Source organism: Frieseomelitta varia, unplaced genomic scaffold (genome assembly GCF_011392965.1).
Source record: "Frieseomelitta varia isolate USP_RPSP 00005682 unplaced genomic scaffold, Fvar_1.2 scaffold_808, whole genome shotgun sequence".
Taxonomy (NCBI): domain Eukaryota; kingdom Metazoa; phylum Arthropoda; class Insecta; order Hymenoptera; family Apidae; genus Frieseomelitta; species Frieseomelitta varia.
Genome location: NW_025110599.1, coordinates 45,015 through 69,550, shown reverse-complemented (window position 1 = coordinate 69,550; position 24,536 = coordinate 45,015). Strand labels below are relative to the sequence as shown.

The window sequence follows — 24,536 nt, the reverse complement described above, 5'->3', positions numbered from 1 at the left end:
AATGATTTCATTCCTGCATTTTGTAATTGCAAATCACGTTGGTAATCGATATTGTAAAGAGAATTTCTTACAAATTCTTTAAGTCCTTTCTGTAACAAACACTTCTTGTGCAATTTTATTGCTGCTTCTATATCATTTTTCATTTTCACTTTTTGTACAATATACTGTTTCCAAAGCAGAAAGTACTTTTTTAAAATTTTATGTTCGACCATAGAGATCGCAAGAAATTCTTTTTTACGAATGTACAGAACATCTTGCAACTTAGAGTGCCAATGTAAAATAAACTTTCTTAATAGAAAACCAGTAGCGATCTCATTTAATTCTCGTTTACGAACCATTTTTATTTTGTACTGTCGAGAAAATTCTTTCCAATTAGAGAAGTATTTACGAGAAGCATTCAGTTTCCAAAATTCAATTGCTTGATACAATTTTTGCTTTTCTTGTATAACACTGTAAAGTGCATTTCTCCATTTTTCTACGTAAATATACTGTAATTGTCGAGTAATTTCCTTAGTTTTATCATTTAAATGAGATAATGTTATCTTTTTTTCTTTCCTATAAACAGCATAATCCTGAATCTTCTTTAAAGTTTTCATTGTCAACTTTTTTTCATAAAAATTGTCTGCTATAAATAATTTTCTTCTTTTGCATTTTTTTTGAATTACATATAAACACCAATTATTGAATATTGTACTTTTTCTTCTGTTTTCAAATATTTTCTCTATTTCGTAAATTTTTACTGCATTTTGTAGTTTTTTCTTATACCACTCTTGCCATGCAAAAAATACTTTTTGTACAAGCTTGAAATTGTAAAACTTTTCAGCGTTTTCATTCATTATCCTTTCCGCGATAGATTCATTTACACACTATAAATAAAATTTAATGAGAACAAAGATAAATAATAATGCATGGATCAACTATAAATCCTACCAATATGAATCGTTTAAGATATTGTTTCAACAATTTCGTTCTATTATATACTGAAATACGTTCGTCTACATTTAACTTTTTAATTTTATATTCATGGTACAATTCCCAAGCATTAAAATATCTTATTAGCAATTTAATTCTGTAATGCATAATTGCATTTTTCATTTTACTTTTTTGTAATGGCAATTCGCAGCTATTAATCCAAATCTTTATGTATTTTTGTAAAGTTTTTCTTGCATAAAACTGACGTGCCTAAATAGAAAATTATTATACTATTATGTATTATATAATACTATTATATAAATTAGGATACCACTGACTATTAAATTAATATTACTTGATTAATTTTATTTCTTGTAACTTTCTTTCTGTTTTGCAATAGTATGTACAATTTCCAATTTATAATATATTTTTTCAAACAATATATATTATGAAATATAACAGCTCTTTCTAATAACTCTCTTTCTTTTCTTATCATTAAAATATAACAACACCAACGTTTGAAGTACTTTCTTAATAAAAATTTATAATAATGTGTCTTTGCTTTTTCGTAATTTATGGAAATTATAGATTCATTAGTGTATTTATTTGTAAGTGAAACAATATGTTTCCATTTTAACAATACATTTCTTGATAATGCATTTAAAATCTTTTTCTTCAACTTTTTATGATAAAAATAATCAGCTTTATAGGTAGCTCTTCTTGTGTGTAATTTGTGTATAACATATATTTTCCAATGTTCAAAAACATTTTTTAATAGTACTCTATCATAAAAGTTGACATGTGATGCTCGAGTAAAACTACATAAAGACAATCAATCTTTTATTGACATGTTATTAAAATAATTTCTAATATCTTACTTTGGAAATTGTTGAGCATTGATATTTGCAATATCTGATATATCAATCTTATGTGTTGTATTTTGCATAATTTTAAATATGTTATTATATTTAATTGAGGGATTTTGTGATGGGGCATTTTTAAACCAATAATGTAATGATTGCAACTCCCAATTACGCATATAGTTATTGTGAACTATTTTCTTCATCACTGCTGATATTATTAATAGATTTTGTTAGTATTTATCATAATATAAATATTTTGTAAGGTTTCATTACATTACTTAACTGAAGTATCACTAATATTGATATTAATAAAGTGATAGACAGATTCATTGTTTTAAATGTATGATTTTAATTGATATAAGAAATAAATTTTTAAAAATATTAAAATATATCTTTTATGTAACATATAAATAATAAAATCTATCGCGACAATTTGTAAATATATTTAAATTCCTTACAAAATTAAATTCTTCTTGTTTCTGTATTTTTAAATATTACATGTTAAATTTTAAAATTATAAAATAAATACTAAAAATTTGAAAAAGAAAATAAATAGAAAGTACTTAAGAAAAATAACAAAATTTTAAAAAAATTATTTAATTCTGGATCATAGAACATTAGAAAAGATAACTGAGAAGTTACTCTGTCTTCCATGTGTTATTTCAATCGTGATCAAATATTTATTTCAATAGATTAAAATGTGATGTATTTGTTATAGCTTTTATAATGAGTTTAACATTTTGTATTGGTAAAATTAACTACGTTTGTAAAGAAATGCAACAGGATTTATATATAACATATAATATAACCTTAGTAAGTTGACAAATATTTTATTTCTTAAGAAGATTATTAGTTTAGATGATTTATAATGATATTTCTTTCATTTTGCTTTTATTACTTGCTTGTTTTTCATCTTTTTTGAAATTATTTTTCTATTTAATGATCTGAATAAGATATGGATGAAAGGATCCTGAGAGCAATATTATGTAGTTGTGAAAGTGTCACAAAGGATTTAGAAAACTCAAGGGAGTATAAAAGACTATTAGAAGAGGATAAATTTCTACCATCTAATGATATATTCAATGCATTGTGTTTATCTTTAACAAAATTATTGTCGTATAAAGTATCAAAGGAAGCATATCAACGTTATACTGTAAGACTTCGTGTAATTGTATGTATTTTTTGCATAAAAGTTTATAAAAAAAAAGTTCCTTGTATCACTTTATAATTTAGTATTATTTCAGGATGTTTTACGAGAGTGGTGTAGGATCAATGATGACTTTCAAAATTTCAAAATACTCAGAGATGAAAAGCAAAGTCTATCGTTATTAAAATATTTGTTGAAAAAATATTTAACAGACGATGTTTTAAACAGTTGTGATTCAAGTGACAATCTATTATCTTTAGTCAATGCTTTAATGTGCCTAGCGTCCACAGATTCATATTATAAATGCTACATAGAGAAATTATTACTAAAACTTACAAAATTAGAAGCCTCTGACAATAGTGAATATGTATTATGTTACGCTGTGCAGAAAAGCTTTGATTTGGAGCTTAAACTTTCAACTATAGAAATCATATATGAATCACAGAAATGCAAACTAATAGAGCAACCATTATTAAGTAGTTTCGTATCATCATGTACTACTTTGAATAAAGATAACAATGTGGATAATTCAGAGAATGTAAACTTGACGGAACAATTATTCAAATTTATTACCAAATCTCCACATATCTTTCTATTGGTATGTGCATTTCTAAAGGAATTATTGGTGCAATTAGATCATGCTCCTGCAGTTATGAATTTTATACAGTTAACACTAGAACGGATTAAGGAATGTTGCAAAAATGAAAATAAAGATATTGTGGATCTTTATCCAAGAAATTTGCAATCTCTTGTAATTTTACTGCGAATAGAACCTATATATCACACTGATAATTCTAAGAATGGCACATTAAAAATACTGGAAAATATATATATGGAAGATCAAGATACTATAATAACTCTCCTGTCCCATTACCCTCAATGGTTAAAGGTATTTGGACACTTTTTAATTGCAAATCACGAAATAATGTGTTCATAATGTGTATAATAATAAATTGTAATAAATATTAAATTATACAAATGGATTTTTAAAGCAGTTTTTTTTTTTTTTTTTGATACAGTTACAAACGTGTTCGTATTATAAGGCAATTAATAAGCAAAGAAAATCAAAATTTGAAAGTTGTATCAAAAGAAAGTATCTTTATTAAATCACTGTTTATATGCATAATATAAATTTAATAGTTTCGAACAGAATGTAATAATTAACTTAAGTAGCTATTCGCATACAACAGGTAGTTCTTATTTTGCATTTTACTTTGCGAATCAAAAGTTATACATCCAATCACTAACCAGACGTTTTCATTACAGAACTTATCGTTTCGTATGTAAAAACAAGCAAAATATTTAACGATACCGATCCATCTTTACTTAAACAATTGAGAGAAAAAGAACAGAAACTCAGATCAAGTCATTCAATACTTCCTTCTTTTTGCTTAACAACACGTACATAGGGCTCCTTCATTTTCAATTTGTGGAAAGAATGGTGCAGTAATTTGAATAAATTAAAATTGAAAATAAGAATTACCATTTTTCGAGTACATTAACGAACGAATAAATATTTTCACTATTTAAATTTCTTCAAAATTGCGAAAACTTTTAACGATGTCATCAAGTCGATTTGAATAAAATTAACTAAATTCACGCTGCGAATATAAGACGTTAACTTTAGAAATGGCGTCCGAAATTCAAACTTCAATGTATCAACACATCGATGCTAAATATATTTCGCGATATCGTCTTCTAATGTTTCTAATGCTTGCATGCAAAAGGTTCTTAACAATAGCAAATAAGTTAGAATAATAGTGATAAAAATTTACCGTTAGAAGAATTCCATCGAATCTGCAGAAGTCTCTTGGAATACACGTACACGCACCATTCGCTCTATCAACTCGAAACCCGTGTTCGTTCGAAATGAATTTAAACGCTTCGATAATCAACAAGCGAACAATTCCCGTAAGATTTAAATGAATCTGTGTGTTTACAGGGAAATGAAGCTACGCGTGAAATGCGACACACGAAGTACGAAACACAAAACAACAAATTAAACGATACATACTCCAGTTGTGCGTTCTAAACTGGATCGCGCCAACCGTTACTGACTTTTTACGCGCCCGTCATTTGCGCATGCGCGTTGGAGGTGCGCATGCGCGCTCGTCGCAAAGCGCCACCGCGAATATTTAAACTTGCACAGTTTCTAAGCGCGGCATTCCTTGAATCTCCTGTGATGCTGTAGAACCGCTAGAAACATTCTCTTCGGACATCGTGCTTTTGCTCGTGCTTGACGTGGTTATCGTAGAACCAGAAGACAACGGGATATCGATGGTTGTCGGGACTTGAGAGGCAGGAGCGGACATGGACTTTTCAGGATTAAGGGCGGACGGTTCCGCTTGGCGTGGCAGGGATTTGCGTCGTTTCAAGGATTCGCGTTGCCGTTGATCGGCCTGCCGCTTTTCCGTTTTGCTCTTTACGCCAGCAGGTTTCTGTGTTACCTGTCGAAGCCAATATATGAATGCAGAAGCTTCTGATGCATGGATGAATGGTATATGTATACCTTAAAACAGTCGTTTGTAAAGAGAAATGACGAAAGAGTGCCGGGAAGAAGGTACACCGAATTTAAATAAAACCTTTATGACGGGAACAATTCGATCACTTTACAATCACATCGAAAATAATATTTTCATAGCTCGCGCTATTTTTTCTTCCGGGAACTCTATTCATTCTATAGGGTGATTCGCATAGTCGCGACCAACTATAGTTTTTTACAAAGTGGAAGAAGTTGAAACAAATTTTTTTTTTTTATATATGAACGATAAACACCTTCTACGCGAGATACTTTAGACAAACATTTATAAGAAATTTGTTTGGTCTTATTTGGACTGTAGAAATACTCTCTTCTTATATCTTTTTTCATTAGTTTCCACTTTGGAAATAGCTGTAGTTTGTGGTCGAAGCACGAAACCTTGTACATAAATAACATGATCAAAAAATAGGCACTCATCACGAAATTTGAAGCAATAGTACTTTTTTGATTTAATCATAATTTTTTTCAAAGTTCGATTTCGAAATACGTTTTTTCTTTCTCTTTTTTTCTTCTAACAGAAGCAATTATTAAAATTTTTAAAAACCAACATTTATCTCCTATGTATCTTATGCATGTACTTCTTTTTCGAGCATAATTTGCGCGGACGTTTAAAGACGATCTCGAAGTACCGATAAGATCTTCAAAGCAATAAATTTCTTTTCTTAGAATATCGAAGGCAAACGTCGAAAAAGCACTGTTCTTCCTTATTGTACCTTTGGTATAAAAAAGGAATGAAAGATTGAAAAAAGAAAGAATGAATTACGGCTTATCGTTGTGACACATACTGGCAATAAACGCAAAAATTTTCCTTTCAACGTTTTCAACGAGGAATTAATTTCAAAAACACAATGCTATTTAAGAACTTAAAAATATTTTTTAATTATTTCTCACACACATATTAGATAGATAATTTTATAGAATATAAAATTTTTATATTTTAATCTCAAAGTGTTTGTTGCAAAATTTAAAGAAATTTAGTAGTTTTATGAAATCATTTGTGATTCATATGTTGTTTTAACCATTGTATATAGTGTGTTTTCTCTATAAAGATAAAAAAAAAGAACTTGTAAATGCAAAGAATCCTCGTTGAAAGAGAGATTTGCAGTAATAAGACATCTTGATGCGCGATTTATGTGCACAATTGTTATTTACTACATCGACGGAAAAAGGAGTTGCAGGGGGGGAGGGGTTGATTTTGGATCACATGGACTGCTTTACTTTTTTCTTTTTTTCGTCCACGGTGAAAATGTCCGGGTAAAAGTATAGACAGTAGAAATGTTATAAAATGAAATACTCTGTTACCTTGTAAAACGTGTTACATTTAACATCGAGGCGATGAATCTTTTTTTTTTTTTTTTTTTTTTGTTTAATGTTTTGTTTTCAAACGTGTTGTGAGCCGTAATAGTACTGTTTCTATTATTATTTTTTTTCTTTGTTTTTTGTTTTTTCAGTTCCTTTTTGTTTTCATCTTATTTCGTCGAACACACAAAGTCAAATAGACGGACAGCTGTTATGCTTAGAATGAATGTCGTTTTCTCTTATCGTTAGTGTTTTTTTTTTTAAGCTTTCTCTCTTTTTCTTTTTATCTCCCCCTCCCCCTCCCCAATATTTTTGTTTCCTTTTTTTTAGAGTTTCTTGTCCTTTCTAGTCATACAATTATTTAACCCCAACAAATGTACGCGCACACGATCGCACACGCATATCATAGTGTCTAACGTGTACACCAGTGGTTCGTTTTCATTTTTATTTTTTTCTTTTTTTTGTTGTTTTTTTTTTCTATAGTAACACCTTTTTCTGTACCATTTCAAGTTTGTGCGAGCGAAAGATCGTCTACATCGTTTGTAGGAAGTCATGATTTACAATATGATCGATAGCAACGTTGCCATCGCTATCGATCGATAGGTACGAGCTAGTCGATCTTTCGCCCTTTCCCAACTCGAATTTATTCTCCATCATTTCCCCTCACTCATTTCACTTTTTCATCTTTTTTTTTTTCATAGTTAATATATTAAAATATTACAAACTATGGCGAAAAAACGTTGATTCGAAGAAATAATTAGTATGAACCATATATCCACGGTAGATCATCCTCGTGCTCATAACATTTTGAAAACTTGACTCGATTAGTTTTTTTTTTTTCTTCTTCTTCTTTTCTTTATATAACAATATTATGCTGATATCGATTCTCGAAATAAATAACGTTTAAGAGTTGCAAACTGTTAAACGTTCCTAGCGTCACGTCTCTTGTAACATCACACCGATGCTGGGGATGATGCACCTTGAAGATAAACATTTCTGTTGCGTTTCTTCGAGAAATCTATATTAGTTACAATAAAGTTTCAGGGTTTATATTATATCGAACGGAAGGGATGGAATTTCAGAACTGTACACTTCAAGTATCGTATAAGAAAGGAGATTAGTTAATATCTTTACAAACGAGAAGGATTATTCTTCATTGGTTAATTAGATCGTCAGGTAAAGGTCGTCAGTTTTGACACGGTAATCTATCTACTCATTGCATTCTTCGATTGTTTGAATGCAGAGTGCTAAAGTGCTATGGACATTATAAGGCGAGATACACGAAACCTAAAAAATAGATCTACTATTATTCCTTATAACTATTTACAAAGTTCATTAACCAAAGTTTATCGAGAGAACTCATACAATACAACGTGATTGAAAAGGCACAACAGTTGCATTTGTAATAAACCTCTTTTTTCCCTTTTTTTTTCTTTTTCCTTTAACCATGTTCAATGAAAAATGCTATGCACCATTTGCCAAAAATATTTGAACCCCTTGTGGATGAAGGCCGTAATATTTCAGGCAGTGATTTCATCATCATCATGTCTTTAAATATTTTGTGCACGACTTTCTTCAAATAAAATATATATGTATGTATGTATATGTGTATATATAAATATATGTGTGTGTGTATGTGTGTGTGTTCTAGAGAAGCACGCTAAAACAGCTTGTTAACCCTTTGCATTGTCGAACTTTTCTCGCGCGTCAGTCGGCCAGCAACTTTACGAAACTTCTCCAACTAACATTTAATACCTCGTTGACGATAACGAAAGCGACTCTAAAAGCTATTGGATTCCTCGTGCCATTATTTGAAGAATACAAGATTAACTCTATTAAAATTCGGTCGGCGTGTTTAATCTTAGATTATTCAAGAAATGCGTCTTTGGTGGACGTTGTACACCGAATGCAAAGGGCTAACAGAACATTTTATAGCATTTTACACAATTAGCCGCAGTAAAAGAAATCGCCTGAATTTTATACTGTTGCTTGGAAAAGTATCTTTGCCCGCGAAATGGGTTTAAACCGTCCAGCTGCACCCTGCACCTTCAAATACAATCTTGTTATGAGTGCCATACGTAATTATAAATAAAGGAAATTTTGTACCCTTTTCATTTTCATTTTCATTTTCATTTTCATTTTCATTTTCTTTCTTTCTTTCTTTCTTTCTTTTTCTTTTATTCTGTGATTAAGTAAGCATTGGTCTTCGACTTGTTTTGGAGGGTGCATCATCCCCGTGATCAGTTCTTATGTTATTTTTTTTTTATCTTTTTTGTTTTTTCCTTCCCTTTCTTGTAAAGAGATAGCTCGCTTCTTCGATTATCTCGAGTATACACGCACATGGACACATACACGCACGCATGCACACACGCGAGAGCGCGCTATAAGAGGAAGAAAAGAAAACGCCACGCTTAAAAGGTGATTCTCCCTTTTGTTTCCTTTTTTCTCTTTTCTCAAGTAGCAAAATCAGAGAAAACAAGAAAAAAAAAAAAAGAAAAAGAAATAAAAGAAAGGACGACTCGCCGGATCGCGAGAAGCTGCGTGAAAAAAGAAAATGTCTAACATCGTCGATCGAAATCTCGAATTGGCGCTATTTTTCGGTTTTCCTGCTCGATCCTTGTTCACTACCTTTTTCTCTCTTTCTGTCTCTTATTCTTTATCTTGCCATTTCTTTTGCATAGCGTTTGCTTTGCTCGTACGTTCTGCACACCGATTTTACGCCAGAGCTGAGTGGGCCAATTGACAAAACGATTAGATATAAAAAGAAAAAAAAAAAAAAAAAAGAAGAAGAAAAAATGGGAAACCGGTGAGAGAATTTAAAAAATACAAATGACAAAATATACAACGAAAGGACGAAAGGGTAACAGTTTTAAAATTTTCAGAGATTGAAAAAACAGATGAACGCGACGACGATGTATATAAGATTATTTGATGACGATGGACGATTTAGTTAGAGGTGTGTGTAAAAAGGTAAAAACGATAAGAAAAAGAAATAGGAAAAAGACAAAAAAAAAACAAAACAAAAGTGGGGAAGAGAAAAGCAAAATTTTAAAAAATCAGCCAGCTCGAGGCTGGTCTTGGCTGATCATTAATACACGACTGATAGTGGTTCATTCTTTTTTTCTCTGGTAATGATGGTACTAATAGTAATAATAGTAATAATAAAGAGAATAATCGTAATAATAAGTATAATGACAATATAATCGTAATAATAATAATGATAATAAGAATAATCGCAGCGAGCGCAGGGTTTTCATACCGTGGCGTTGTTTAATCTCCTGTCGCAAGCCGCGAGAATAAAATAGCGCTTTACAATGCGAGAAAAACGTTGGCGCGAATAGAGTCTCGTAGGGGTTGGATGTGTGTGTGTGTGTGAAGGTTGGGGGTAGTAGATTAAATTATCTAAAACGTTTTCGCCTGTAGACGACGACAGCCATGCTAGCGAACGAGTATAGAGTGTAATTAATGAAAGGTCACATGCACACTTCCTCTCTCTTTTCCTCCTACTGGGAGATTGATTATCGTATATTTAATTATTAACAGGGCGTTTTATCATTGGTTCCCTACGCGTTATAACAGCTTGCGAAACACGGCTCTGGTATGGAAACCCTACGTGATAATAGCAGTGATAATGATAACAGTAGTGGTCAAAAGCCCCACCAAATATAAACGTAGGTGTGGATCTTCGGCTACCTTCTTCTTGATATTCTCTCTCTCATACTTACACATTCTTTCTCTCTCTCTCTCTCTCTCTCTCTCTCTCTCTCTCTCGCTCGCTCACTCGCATACGCACACATACATACACACACTTTCTCTCTGTCTCGTTCTCACTCGCATTAACATTTGGTAAAAAGGTTTGCCGATTACCAACCGCACAACGTTTTTTTTTATTTTTTTTTTTCTTTTCATGTAAAACAGCAAACGAAACACCAAGCTATTCTCTAACAATCACCTTCTCCACTATATGAAAAAAGAACATTCGATAGACAACTAATGATCAATTATAAACTGTGTTAATCCGTGTGTGGCGATAGTAGATTTTTTTTTTTTTTGCTTTATTTCAATAGAGTACTTCTCTCACTAGACACGACTCAACATATAGAAAGTTTATCGTTATTATTTAATAATAATTATTATTTATCATTTATAATTATTATCTTAAAGCTGTCTAAAGACTCGCTGCGTGGCAGGAGAGTCGTGTTTTTTTTTTCCATTCTTCACTTTTTCCCCATTTTTCTTTCTCTCTTTATATTATATTTTTTTTTTACTGTGTCAGACGAGTTTTCTTTTGTGTTATCTTCCTTCTCATTTACTTTATACTTTCTCTCTCTCTTTGACTCTCTGTGTTTCTTTGTTTTTCTTTTCTCTTTTTCTTTTTTTTTTTTTTTTTTTTTTTTTTTTTTTTTTTTTTTTTTTTTTTTTTTATTAGTTAGGTACGCTGTAGTCGTCCTCATTTTAATAACATGTTATGTTTGTTTGTTTTTTTTTAAATGTGTGTGTGTGTTATACACGCGATCGCGTACATCAATTAGACAGTGTGTCTAGGTCGCCGTAGGTGTACGTGTATGTATATTTTATATCTTAAATATCTACTACTTGTTGATGCTTTGTAATTTGTAATTTTTTTATAGATCACAATATGTCATACCATCTGCGCCAGTTGAACAATTTTCCTTTATGCCTTTTCTCTTTGCCGTTTTTACCATCAGAACGCTTGGTTTGGACAATATTATATTTCTTGTGCACAGACTGCGGGTTCACCGACCCCCTTGAACTCAACGAAACAGTTTGACGAAGTTTGCGAAAGGTTAAAAAAAAAAAAGAGAGATTGGTAAGATGATGAAAAGAGAAAGAACACGACATACGTATGAAAAATAATTTCATTCGATAGACATTTTTCTCATTAATTGTTCTAAATCTAATCCATTTAGGTATCTTGTTGATGATCGTACGATGCGTTAAAAAAAAAGAAAAAAAAAAAGAAGAAACGAATAAAAATTGAAACGACAACAATATCACAAGCTGATGAGTATAACAAAGTAGAAAAAGGGATCGTGCATCGATCTACTTCAAACTATCCTTAAATTGAAGAGGATCGGGATATATATTTTTCTCGTTGATTCACCCACTCGTGCGTATTCGAATTTGTTATTGTGATTTATATTTCATATTTATATCATCAAAACCTACGTGCTAAGTAAATTCAGACCAGCCGAAATTGTTGATTTCGAAGGAAATGCAATCAAAGAAATATCTTATCGAAATAGATAATAGGTTCATTGCTAAAAAATAAATAAAATTTTACTCATCTCTTCAAACGTAAACGCGCCGATAACGCACGAATCGGAACGCGCCCTCCATTAATTAAATAGCACTTTATGCGTTTAATGCATCTATGCCGCTCCGCTGCTCTCGAGCATCTCTTATTCCGCACCAGTGCGAAATATATTTCGATTAATTGTTCATCGTTTCGATCACGAAGAAACGCAAGAGAACGGATAGATATTTATCTTCATCTTATTTTTTTTTTTCTTTTAATCTTTCTTTCTTTCATTATCATTGTTGATATTAGCACAGCGTTGCAGAATCAAAGCGTATTAAGATTTTCCTTTTCCATTGAGAGAAATAACTCGACTGCGTGTTAATTCTCCTTCCGACTCGGTTGTTCGTCTTTGAATGTTATCTCTCTCCATCTCTCTATCTTTTTATTTGCCTTCTCATTTCCACGTCCGTATCATATATACTTTTTTCCCCACCCCCGTTTTTTTTTATCCTCACTTTTTTCCTGTTCTTGTCACGTGTTTCTTTTTCTTTTTCTTTTTTCCTCTCTTCCTGTGTCCAAAAGACTGGACCTAAGCGACTGCAGGCCCGCAACACCTTCAATTCGATTGATCGCGCGTTGCCAGGTGATACAGTTGCCTGGGTCCACGGACATTGGCATTTCGTTACAATTATACAGTTATATAGATTCTATATAAATACCTAATATGCATTCGTATAATACATACCTAATATGCAATTGTGTTAGAACTCGGCCGTCACTCAAACGTAACGTAATTACGTACGCGTGCACACCGTCTCTTGTACCGTTCGTCTTTCATGATGGAATATTTCTATGTGTGTATGTAGAAATGTATGCATGTATGTTGTGAACATGTTTTGTGGATCTGTAGTGTGAAACAGAGATTGTAAGTTGTCCGATATCCTGTGTATTTCCTGTGTGTTTTATATCTTTTCTTTTAAATGCGTGTGTGTGTTGACTGTATCAATACATATGTGTGTATCTCTTGTATGACTTGTGTATGTCTGACCGTTGTACGTCTGCACTGAAGTCTATAATCCGGACATCAGACCTATATTTGCGTCTGCATGCGCACTTTTCCGTACGAATCGATGAAAACAAAACATAATATAATTAACTTTGTATAATATACATATTATAGGGATTCGTATTCGGCTAGAATCTTTTTTTCTTTTCACCTATATTATATATTATTTCATTAATTACTTTTTTTTTTTTTAAGAGACGTCGTTCAGTTTGTAAACGAGTGTATACGGTGTCGCGGTTCCTAGATTGTGATTCGACGTTCACGCGTCAAGCGACCAAACGGTCTTTTTTTTTTTTGCTGTTTTCTCTTCTTCGACTCGATCGTAACGAGCGCTATAAATGGTGAACATGTTAGCCGCGCGCAAAAAAAGCACGCGATGAATTTCGTGAAAGGAGCAGGTGCACATAAAGTTTCGTTCATTTTGTATATGAAAGACACTTCCAGACGACATCCGTACGACGAGATTTTCGCGAGATCTTTCTGCGCACGTTCGCTTCGCTCGTTATCTCGATCAAGTCAGCAAGTGATTGGTTCGCTTTCGGCGATTAACGGGATTTTAGTCTAACAACGCGACTACCCACACCACGCTCTCCTTTCTCCCTGCGATATAATCGTTAATATAACAACTATTCATTTATTCATAAATTCTGAACGATCAAATTCAATTGTAACGTGATCTCCACTACGGTTCATTTCCCGCCGATTGATCGTTTTTCTTTCTTTCTTTCTTTCTTTCTTTCTCTCTTTCTTTCTTTCTTTCTTTCGTCTTTTCGTTGGAATTAATGAATCTAACCAGAGCAAAAAATGATAAATCAGCTCGAGTGCCGATATTCTCTCTATAAAAAAAAAAAAAAGAAAAAAAAGAATTTCACACAAGCGAGAAGAAACAAATGGAATTAAGAAATTATAATGAAATCGATGGCGAGTTAGTGTTGAAGAAATAGCTCAGGAAATGAACGGTAGTACTCATAACGTTAATCGATGGCAACTCGTATCCACCTAAGGACATCGCGCAATAATTCTATATATCCACGATCCCGTCGTTACGTACTTCCGCCGGAATCGCACGAGCGGCAGACTCGTTTCTTATTTTCTGTTTCGCGCACACACACACATCATCTATTCTCCTTTTAAATCAATCCACCATCCTTTATCATTTATATTTCCCTTCCTTCCTCCAGTTTGTTTCCCCTTTTTGTTTTTTTCTGTTTTTTGTTTTGCCCTACGATTGGTGGTGGCCGATAGATCGGAAGTCGGCGCACGACGACGATGATCGTTTCGCGTCAGCCATTCTTCTCTATCGGATCTGCGTGCAATTTCGAATTTCTATGCTGAACAACTAGCGTTAACCGGTTGTATGAACTCTCCGCGAAGATATATATTTATTTTTTTCTTTTTTTATATATAGAACCCATTCCAGGCGAGTTTTGGTGTTTTCAGTTGACGACGAGTGACGGTGGCGATAACGATGACGGTGACGGTGACGATGACAATGACGATGACGATGTCGATGAAAATGGCGATGACGATGGCATAGACTCTGACAAGTTCCTTTAGTTCGCTTAATGACTTGAAAACGAGTTACGGTTATAATTCCAATGTTCGAGTTAAGTTAAAGCCTTTTTCACTTCATTAAGGGAGAGTCTAAATTTGGATTGGGGTTAGGCTGTTGTGAGGTCGATGGTGATGGTACCTGTGCCACCACCGAGCCCCTCCCCTCGGGCAAGACATTTCCTCCACCGCCGCTGTTCATGCCGACATTGCTTCCAGCGCCTCTTTCTCTCATTCTTTCACAGTAATCAGCGAATATATCACGGAAACGCTCCCAGGATTTCTCTGGTACGGTGATTGCTGTTCTAAAGTGTGTCTTCACCTGCAAAAAACACATTCTTCCTTTTATTTCATTTAATTGATCTCGTTATTCCTCAAGCGTTAAATTTCGTTGTGATATCTTAAACATTTATTCGCAGATACTTTGCATGATTAATTAATCATCAAAGTAGTCATACATTTACGGTAACTCTTTTCTTTTTGAAAATTCCACCCTTACAGCAATACCACGACAAGACACACCCTGTATTTTTAGCCAACGATACACGCACGCACCTCAGAAATTCTCATGTAGATGCCACGGTTATTTTGACCGATATCAAAATAGAAATTCTTGCTATCCACGCGCATGTACCGTCCCTCTGGCAAGTCACCCTTGAAACCGCCATCGTCCGTACCGTACTCTTCAAGGAGGTCCGTCAACGCGTCTCGGAATTCGATCATACCCTGTGCCGGTATCGCGATCTGCGTTCTAGGTCCGCCTCGTGTAATCGTCTGCGATACCTGTGAAACAAACATTGGCATTTCAACAGATAGCTCGTAAGTAGATTTCATTTTGAAATTGAAGCGAATGCGTAGTGGAAGCGATTTATTCGAATGAACACCGATTTCTTTTTCTTTTTTCTTTTTTTCTTTTTTTCTATTTTTGTCGGAACGTTTCTTCAGAAGAGCTTTCTTTCTTTTAAACGGTTTTTACCATCTAAAACGATTGGCCCTTTGGCACCTCCACAAGGGACAGAGACTTTCTTTCTCTCTCTCTCTCTCTCTCTCTCTTTCTCTTCCTTATCACTTAGCGTAGAAAGTAAATGCATTGGCTGGTACATACAGGGTGACTCACCCGCAGGAAACGGCCGCGAGTATTTTCCTTGAGGTCCAGGTAATACCGCCTGTTATCCTTTGTCATCACTTCCGATTTCAGTTTTCCGTCATCTGGCACGTTCTCCGAGTTTGGTGGGCCTGCGGATTCGTCGGTAGAAAACAAGAAAGAAGTACACATGAAACTTTAACTATCCGAGCCTTTTTACTCATCTATAATACCGAGTTATTTATTTATTTTTTGCGAGATGATTATCATACATAAAACTTTTAAGATTTAAAATCAAAATTGATACATTGAAATATTGAAATACTTAAAATCGTTATTATTGATTTCATTTAGCATTATTGGACTTGAAATTAATATAGTCATATATTATTATCAACGTTATAATGTACTATAATGTATTGCTAATTTTTGAAATTTCTGAAATTTTTCCAAAGTCAATAAATTTCAAGTTTCTCTTAAAATTAGGTACCGTCTTGAAATAATTTTGAATAATTTTGATTTATAAATCAACAGTCAATTAAATAAAGTGTTGTAAACTCTTCTCTCGTGCTCATATTGTGCTCAACCTTCTTTTAATGAAACAAAATTTTTCTCAAAGTCTCTTTCTTTACCTTTTTTTTTTAAGTAAAACAAGGTAAAGTATTTTTATGATTTTACAGATTAAAAAATAGAGTCTCCCTGAAGGCATCAAGATGGTAGACACACATTCTGCGTCTCTCGTCGTGTATAAGCCAATTTGTCTAACAAAACATCTCGTAATAATTGGAGATTGCGATTTACCTAGGGATGCATAAAAGTCACTAAACGTCGAAAGGTAGTTCCGAAACTCGGATGCTGTGCTAAGTGCCAGGTAGATTTGGCTTCTCCTTCCATCCGCGCCGATCTACAAAACACAAACGAGCTTTACTTTCTTCTCTTTTCTTACATCCTGTGTTAACCGAGCAAAAATTAGAAAAGAAGAGAGGAAGCAACATTCATCTCGCTGCCTTTAACCCTTAATTCGTGGTATCGTTGGGCTGTGACTAACAAGAATTTACTTCCATAATTTCTCACTACTCCATTTTAAGCAACGATCAATGACCAACGATGTAGTAATTGAGGGTTAAATCGAACGAGCAGCCTACATAAACAATGATTTTCAGCTAAATACCTCAGCTACTTTGATAAACCTTCCGCGTCTGTTCTGTTTTACATCGAGATAGAATCTTTTGCTCTGTATCTGTAGCATCTTCGTTGCCAACTCCTGTTCGCCCTGCTGACCTTGCTGGCCTGAAACCATCGCATACAATCTAATTAACTTCGCCCTTTGATATTACATCAATCTCTTACAGCTACGCGTCCACAAAATTGTCTCGCTTATCACCAAATATAACATAACAATATATAGAACATTTCATCCCTTATCGGGCAAATTCCTCCAAACGACAAAACAACACCCATTCGACTCGCTCTCTACCGATTCCTCTTCTCCGTATCTACTGGCTGACTAAATCATCCCCCGTTCAATGAGATTTACCAGACCCATTTACAACAGGAAATTACACATTGTTATTGGGTAGGTATGTAAGTAACGTTTAAAAGAATTCCCTGGTCGGTTGAAAAACAGAAGGGACTGAGGGTCTGGTTTATGGTTGTCGAGGGAGAAGGAGGAGAAGAGGCAGAAGAAGAAGTAGAAGAAGAAGAGGAACAGAGGGGAGAAGGATGGGGTAGGTCAGAGGGACAAGGGTGAGGGGTGGAAGTCCGGAAAGAGGTCACCCAGTGTTTATTGGGTCAGCTCTTTGCCGGATTCCCTTGAGCTACGGGGAGAGTAGTTTCTGGGTCGGAGGGGTGCCGGAAATTCAACGATCGCTTCACCGAGGACAAGGTGAATCGACAATCGTTCATTTCTAACGAAACTTGGTCGGTAAATAGGGCTGGGAATCCTGCAGGGATCGCGAACAATTAGGAATGAGAGAGGGAGAGGGGGGAGAGAGAGAAAGAGAGAGTTGGATAAAATGGTCGAACGATGTTGCTAGTCCTCCTCTCGTCCTCGTCGATCAATAACAGCTGCACTAAACGGGTCGTTGACCTGTTTGGTGCCCCACTCGGCCCACCGGATACACCTCTACCTAGTTTTTCGCGTTATCAGCCTCGTCTTAACCTTTCCTGCGAAAAATGAAGGCTTTTGAACCATAGAGACAAGTGGCTTGATCCAGTCGGCCACGGTCGAACCGTGTTACATTGCCGTGGAAAAGGGGCTTCGAATGGACGAAGGATTTAACTAGGAATTAATTTGCTCTGGTTTGTCGATACATAGGACTTTTCAAGGAGAGATCGGATTAGAGGGCAGGTCAAGGTGATTTTTAAAGGATCGTTAGAGAAAAATTGGCGATTTAACATGATGAACGACCGATGTAATGGTTACAGGTTATAGGTATACATGGGTTTCTGGGTCAGAGAAATCGGTTCTTGTAAAATCAGTGCCACGAAAGGCACTAATATGAAATTTTGAGGACAGAGATCGAGTTCAGGGAAATTAGGCATGCAATTCCCCTTCAGTTGAGATTTTCGAGGGAAAACGTCATGGCAGGTGGAAATGTTTCCAGGCAGAAAAATCAGGAATGTATATTTAAAAAAAAACTGATCTGCAAAGACTTCATTCGTTTAGATTTATAAACATGGAATGATTACAACAATTGACAGTGAGAATAAAATGTCAAGACCAATAAAGACAATTCTAAACGTTCAATTATAAAATTGCTAATATCACAATTAGACCCTACTATGTTTTCACGTTGTGTTGCAAATTTCATGTTGCTCAATTCTTCGAGTAGCACAAATGATCGGCCACCAGAAAAGAAAAACATTTACAAAGGAGAAACAAGACGAAAGCAAGAAATATATATGTATGTATGTATGTATGTATGTATATATATACGATGCACAATTTGAAACGCCTAGCCATCGACACTTGTAAATCAGGGAGCCCGAAGGATTGATTCCCTGCGCGAAACGTGCGTCGAACGATCGATCTAACTGTAAAGGATTTCCTTCATTATTACGTACTGGACTGTTGGAGGCTGCCCGGAATTGGGACAGGGCTGAGATCGCCCTGGAAGATCCTGCTCTTGAACATTCTGCTTGTCTATACACACGCTATCGATAGTTCATGCACCTGAACCCTGTTGTACTCCTTTTATCCTCCTCCTCCTCATCACCCCTTTCTTCGCCAGCAATATATCTACTATTTCTTCTTCTTTTCCCCTCGATCTTCTTTCCTCAATCGATTGCTATTCTTAATAGTTGCCTTCTGCTCTGAGGAAGCTTACAACATTTTCTTTCGTCGACTGTGAACCGTTTGGTGCGCATCTCGCAGCCGTTTAATCCGTAACATTGCGTCCTCGAATCCGCCCCTATTACGAGCCTGGAAATTGGGACAGGGTCGAGAACACTCAACGAAGAAAGGGCCTCTCTCTCCTCGACATCCCTCTCTTTACGCGTCCGTCGATACGTGTCTTTTTTTCCGCGCACTCTCCTTCCTCTCTTTTCTCCACCCTCTTTCTTCTCCTCTTCGTTCGCTTGTCTCTTCTTCTTCTTCTTCTTCTTCTTCTTCTCACCCTCCACACCCTTTCCCACCCATAACAGTCTCTTTAATCTCTCAGTCGTCCAATACGACGAGAACGACAGCTGGAAAAACGTCTTCCGTCTGGTCGATGGACTTCACATGATTGCATCAACAGCTAGCCGTTCCTCTTCCTCGCACCCACACCCCCGGAATTTCTCCACCTCGCCTCGCAGGCTCCTTCGATCTACAGTCCCTTGGAGAGAGCATAGACACGCAGCACGTCTACCGTTCTTTTCCTTCCCAATCGTTCGCTGCGCTGCTTTCAATGATAAATTCATTATACATTATACGGTGAACATCCGTTCAGGGAATTCTCATGTGTTGGCCGTCGTCCTCGTCGGTCTCGCCAGCACGCTCGTCCGTCATTTTCCACTGCTCTCGCAACGATTTCTCTCACCCGTTCTGAACTCCACCCTCGCCTCCGCTACTCTGCTAGGTCACCATTTATTATCAGGAGGCGGAGAACGCTTTCGTCGGGCTCGGCTTTGTCATGTATCGCTGACAACTAGGAGTCGTGCGTCGACATGATCAATCCCCTTGAGCGTGCGGACACTTCAAAATTCCACTCATCGAAAATCCATATCTTCGTTAACATCGTCACTCCGAAACCCCTGAGGAATCTCTCGAACGATTCTCTCGGGCTCAGATTCTTTTCCAAGTTCCCGATACTTTTCCCAGATTCCTCTCAACCTCGAGAAGACCTCTCCGTTCCTAATCTTCGCTAAGGCTCAGTCTCTTTACCCTCGAAGCCTTTATCGAACCAACACCAAACCACCTCGGTTTCTTTCTTTCACTAACCAACGTCACATGGACAACCCCACAATCTCCCCAGTAACTTTTCAAAAGTTCCTTTCACATATTTTTTTTTTTTTTTTTTTTTTTTTTTGTTTCTCTTCGTCGCAAATCTTCACGACATCTTACTCAAAAGCTTCCTTGATCTTGGTCAAGCATCGTCTCGTGCGTTAACCAGATCTTCCCCATGACACATGACACACCTCTCTCGCGCGAACCTCTCTTACGTAACCGGCACGTCCTCTCCCATCGTTCCTTTTACGCACGTTTCGACAGAGAGATTCTACGGAGGATTCTTTTTTCCTCGCAATCCCGTAGCCGTGCACGCATCCCGGCCGCTCGCGGATTTACGAGGCAAGCTCGACGTGGACGTCGACGTCGGCGGCGAGGTACGAAGGGGGCGGGTGCATTGATCTCTGCGCCTGGAGCGCGACTCGTGGCGCTCCACCGACCTGCCTCAATACGAACTGCATATTTCCCTTGTCCCTTCTACGCTCGACTCTCCACCACCTCCGCAGCAGCAGCAGCAGCAGCAGCAGCAGCCGCTGGGACATTATTTCCATGAACCACCGCGTCTCACGACGGCTGCTCTGCCTTCGACACGTCGACTCTCACCCTTCTCGTCTTTTTTCATTTAAAAAAATTTCTTTTTTTTTTTGGTTCTCCGGACAAATGAGAAGTAATCTGTAAACTGGACGAAAATTGTTCTAGACAATTTTTTTTTTTTTTAATAGGGGGAGGAGGGTGTGTGTTTTTCTTTTTTGCTTTTTGACTTGAAGCTTTTTCATTGCCTTCAACTGACTTTCAATTCCAGTCTCCACTTCTTAAATATATCCTTTTTTTCTAATTTGGTTTTAGTCTTAGGACTTTAGCGTGTCGTGTTGCCTCAGATTTGGTGATTGTAATAGTTGATAGATCTCTGGTGATTTAATAAATGTAATCATTGGTTCTTTTTATTATCTTTATTCTGTAAGTTAGCCAGAAATACATGAGGAGAGGGTATTTTCGAATATAATCAGTTCCAAGGTGTGCTTGACAAATATTTAGTAATTCACTGAAGTGAATAATATAACTTTAATATTATCAAAATTATGGCATATTACCATGACGAATTTAAATTGCACAATTGTATTTTAATTATGACTTCTAAATACACGCTCAAGCATATCATGATAGCTGCTGGCTAATTTTCAATAGCGCTAAAGCGATTGACGAATTTACGAAATCCCATACTGCATGCAGATAAGCTAATTCAAGTGTTGCATCGTAACTTTTACACATAATTTTATGTACAAATTCGTTTCAAATTCTCTGTAGCAAGCGTTTAAATAATTTTGTAAATCACTGAAATTAACCACATTCAGGTCTTTTGAGCCACTTATCTTTTTTACGCACTGCAAAAAAAAAAAATAGTTTGCGTGCTATGCACGCATCGTATCGCATGCATGATTCATGATGAACACGAGTTCGATGAATTTTTGTACCGTTAGGAACGAGCTACAGGTTTCTTCGCGATACTCCATTTCGCGATCCCTTGGGTTCGTTACATTCCTCGATATCTGTGATTTCTTTATTGCATCATTTAACGCAAGAGCTATCGATTCACAATGTGCAGCCAAATATGCTATATACGCACATATATGTACATAGATGATTATATTTAAAATGGTATGTCCAAAATAAACAGACAGACATATAATCGTGTTTCTCTCTCGATGAAAATTAATGTTAATTTTGTCCAAAGAGCAGCTGTCGACGAGGAAGAATTTAAACGATAAGTAATGAATTTTTTTTAAACAAGTTCCATGGAAATAATTCATAAATGGAAGTAAGTAAATTTCCTGTGACAGGAAATATTGAACGTAGTGCCTGAGGTGTACGTGAAATAGTGGAACTTGAAACATCGATTGTATTTTCTTTATTTCTATTGTTAACTGTAATTGCTTAATCCTGTTAGCGTCTAGTCGCGTGATGATTTGTTATGGAAATAATAAGCCAACAATAAACTATGTTCAATATTTCGCTTTGTAACTTTGTCATAAGCATAACTTCATAGAATTTGTTTTAGTTTTACTTATGCGTAGATTACACCCGTATAATTTGTCCAGAAATATAGAAATTATTACCTGTATAATTGTGTCCCTTGCGTTTCTCCAATAAAAGTCAAGAGTAATTTTTGCGCAGAGTATTTGCATGCATAATTATAGTAACAAAAAAATAAAGAAAAATAAATAACAGACCTTGAGTGTATATTTTATATTATTGTCAATTTTTTATTTAAGAAAGGTGAAAATAATTAAGAAAACACTGTATTAGAACTGAAAAATGTCCAATATACATAAAAGCATGTTTTTTCTTAATCTCACAAATAGGTAAAAAGTTACTCTTACTCTTCTATTCGTAAATAAACATATATTATATATTTATTAATTAATTAAAATCGAATCGAAATCGATAAAGATTATCAGATATCTTGAAGAATTCAAGAAGATAAACAACTAATAAGAGTGCTGATGATTTGCATCGGCCTTAAACCGATGTTTCTGAAAAATGCTTATCAATGTTAAAACGTGAAAACACGAATGTTTTCCTCGCAGTCATTAATATACGGTGCAAGTGAAATTATAATATACGTGAAATGAAATTATAATAAAAAACGAAAATGAGAAAAAGACAGAAAAAGGAAAATAAGTTCTGTAAGCTTAGAGATAAAATAGTACATTAAATTTCCTACTACAGAAAGAAAGAGAACACCTTCAGTTCTCAACAAATATTTAAAAATGGCATGTTTATCGTTTTGCTCAATTACTTTCATCGTACAAAGTCTAACCACGATCGATCTAAAATGTCGCAATATATTTGAGTAGAATCGAGGAGCAAGCTCATTGACGCAGCAAGCCAGATTAATTAGGGCCAGATTTCAATGAACCTCGGGAGTCGAGACGAATGTGAGGTTAGATTAGACTCGATCTCCCATTTCATTGACTTATCTGCAAATCGGCTGCGTTTCTATGGTGCGAAACGAATTGTACATGCTTTCCAGCGGGAAACACGCTTGCCATGGGATTAGGTTTGATTTCGTTACAATATGGAACGGGGGTGACGAAAGCGCCAATGGATTTCTGCGAATTCCGCATTCGTCTGTTTCTCACGGTCGGTAAATTATCTCCATGAGAGACGTGGCGGTCGATAAAGAACGCGACCGAGAATTGCAAACAATTTTTAAATCCTTTCTAAAAATAGCGTTATGTATTTTTTGTTCCTTCTTTTTTTTTTCAAAACGCAACGAAGCATGCAAACGAATAGTTTCGCCAACTACAAGAATCGAGCGAAGGCCGCAAATTTTTTTATCTCGTCCGGACCCGCTATTTTTAATTCCAAGTTTCTTAACATTTACCACCGTTACTGAATCATCGGGCAAATATTTCAGTAGCGTATACACGCGACGCATCGTTCGCGTTCCAGCTCCTAGAACCTTTTTGCCTTCTGGCCGGAACTAAATTGCCAACGTTTAAGAAAACGAGACTTGTCGACTCGCGTCAGGTCTTGCGTCACGCGACCTAACCTAGACACACACCTACAAAATTCCTAGGGATGTTTTTAGAGTAGACACTACAAGGAAATTGAAGAATTATCGCACCTAGGGTAATTCTAGAAGTTTAAATTTAAATAAATTGAACACACTTTTAATAATGTAAAATTATTAAATATTACAGTAATGAGATCATTTGAATATACTATCAAGTGTATAAATTATAGAGAATATTTAAGCTCGGTTTTCAAAATATACCGATTTTAAAAAGTTATTTGTCGAGCGGCACTGAAGCTAATATTTACAATATATAATTCAAATGTGTCATTTACAATAGTAAATGTACTATTCAATTGAAAATTAATGTAGTGAATCAAATTAGAGATAAAAACAAATTGTTAATATCATTTAGCAATTCTGACAAATGGTACATCACGAATCTCAAACTATCAAGATTATTAAGTAACAGCTACCTTCAGGACACCAGTACTGTATTTTGCCCATAGTGTCGCCCCAACCATTCACTGCATTTTGTTGAGCATCGCCTTGCGAAATTTCTACGATTTCTCCCATTGTACTGATTATTGAAACACTTGCAAACAGAATACGAGAAATTCTATCTTCGTTACATCAGCAATTTATACTCCAATATAATCATTTTTGTGAATTCATCCAGTACTGATGTGACAAGCAGCAAGTTCAATGTACTTCGAAAATCAAGAACATTGACGAACTTGAAATCTCACAAAGCTTCCACATTAATCACTTTTTTCAACGTAATCGAAGCAGAAATACAAAAAAAACATTTGTCTGGTAGCAATAGCGTAAAAAAAAAAAAAAAAAAAAAAAAAAATTTAAAAAAA

The 24,536-nt window shown here is 35.3% G+C and overlaps 3 protein-coding genes across 8 annotated transcripts in view; 1 reads left to right on the top strand and 2 right to left on the bottom strand.

The window, feature by feature from the left end:
- Positions 1-78: 78 nt before the first annotated feature.
- LOC122536198 (protein SFI1 homolog) lies at positions 79-1,858 on the bottom strand. Its single transcript, XM_043668366.1, has 6 exons — positions 1,791-1,858; positions 1,268-1,745; positions 931-1,182; positions 741-866; positions 247-350; positions 79-127 (listed from the first exon to the last, which is right to left on the bottom strand). The coding sequence occupies exons 1-6, from the start codon at positions 1,856-1,858 to the stop codon at positions 79-81; spliced, it is 1,077 nt and encodes a 358-aa protein (XP_043524301.1).
- A 515-nt stretch (positions 1,859-2,373) lies between these two features.
- LOC122536194 lies at positions 2,374-3,902 on the top strand. Its single transcript, XM_043668360.1, has 3 exons — positions 2,374-2,588; positions 2,729-2,946; positions 3,020-3,902. The coding sequence occupies exons 2-3, from the start codon at positions 2,731-2,733 to the stop codon at positions 3,857-3,859; spliced, it is 1,056 nt and encodes a 351-aa protein (XP_043524295.1). The 5' UTR covers positions 2,374-2,588; positions 2,729-2,730; the 3' UTR covers positions 3,860-3,902.
- Positions 3,903-3,992: 90 nt separating this feature from the next.
- The window catches only part of LOC122536193 (transcriptional activator protein Pur-beta), a 24,319-nt gene continuing 3,775 nt past the window's right edge, over positions 3,993-24,536 (bottom strand). For 2 of the 6 annotated variants that reach the window (XM_043668357.1, XM_043668358.1), the window contains exons 3-8: positions 16,896-17,014; positions 16,526-16,628; positions 15,746-15,876; positions 15,196-15,423; positions 14,783-14,962; positions 3,993-5,369 (exon numbers count right to left, since the gene is read on the bottom strand). In XM_043668357.1, coding sequence (XP_043524292.1) covers positions 5,058-5,369; positions 14,783-14,962; positions 15,196-15,423; positions 15,746-15,876; positions 16,526-16,628; positions 16,896-17,014 — 1,073 coding nt within the window. In that variant the 3' untranslated portion in view covers positions 3,993-5,057. Of the gene's footprint in view, positions 5,370-14,782; positions 14,963-15,195; positions 15,424-15,745; positions 15,877-16,525; positions 16,629-16,895; positions 17,015-18,790; positions 20,767-24,146; positions 24,497-24,536 lie in introns of those variants that run through there. The other 4 variants (XM_043668353.1, XM_043668354.1, XM_043668356.1 and 1 more) reach the window with 4 other exon arrangements.

Coding starts and splice junctions, on each gene's coding strand:
- LOC122536198 (XM_043668366.1), bottom strand. CDS start 1,858: ATGCAAAATACAACACATAAGATTGATATATCAGATATTGCAAATATC. Junction 1,183..1,267: donor CAAGAAATAAAATTAATCAA/GTAATATTAATT, acceptor TTTTCTATTTAG/GCACGTCAGTTTTATGCAAG. Junction 351..740: donor AGAAAAAACTACAAAATGCA/GTAAAAATTTAC, acceptor TTTTCTCGACAG/TACAAAATAAAAATGGTTCG.
- LOC122536194 (XM_043668360.1), top strand. CDS start 2,731: ATGGATGAAAGGATCCTGAGAGCAATATTATGTAGTTGTGAAAGTGTC. Junction 2,947..3,019: donor CTGTAAGACTTCGTGTAATT/GTATGTATTTTT, acceptor GTATTATTTCAG/GATGTTTTACGAGAGTGGTG.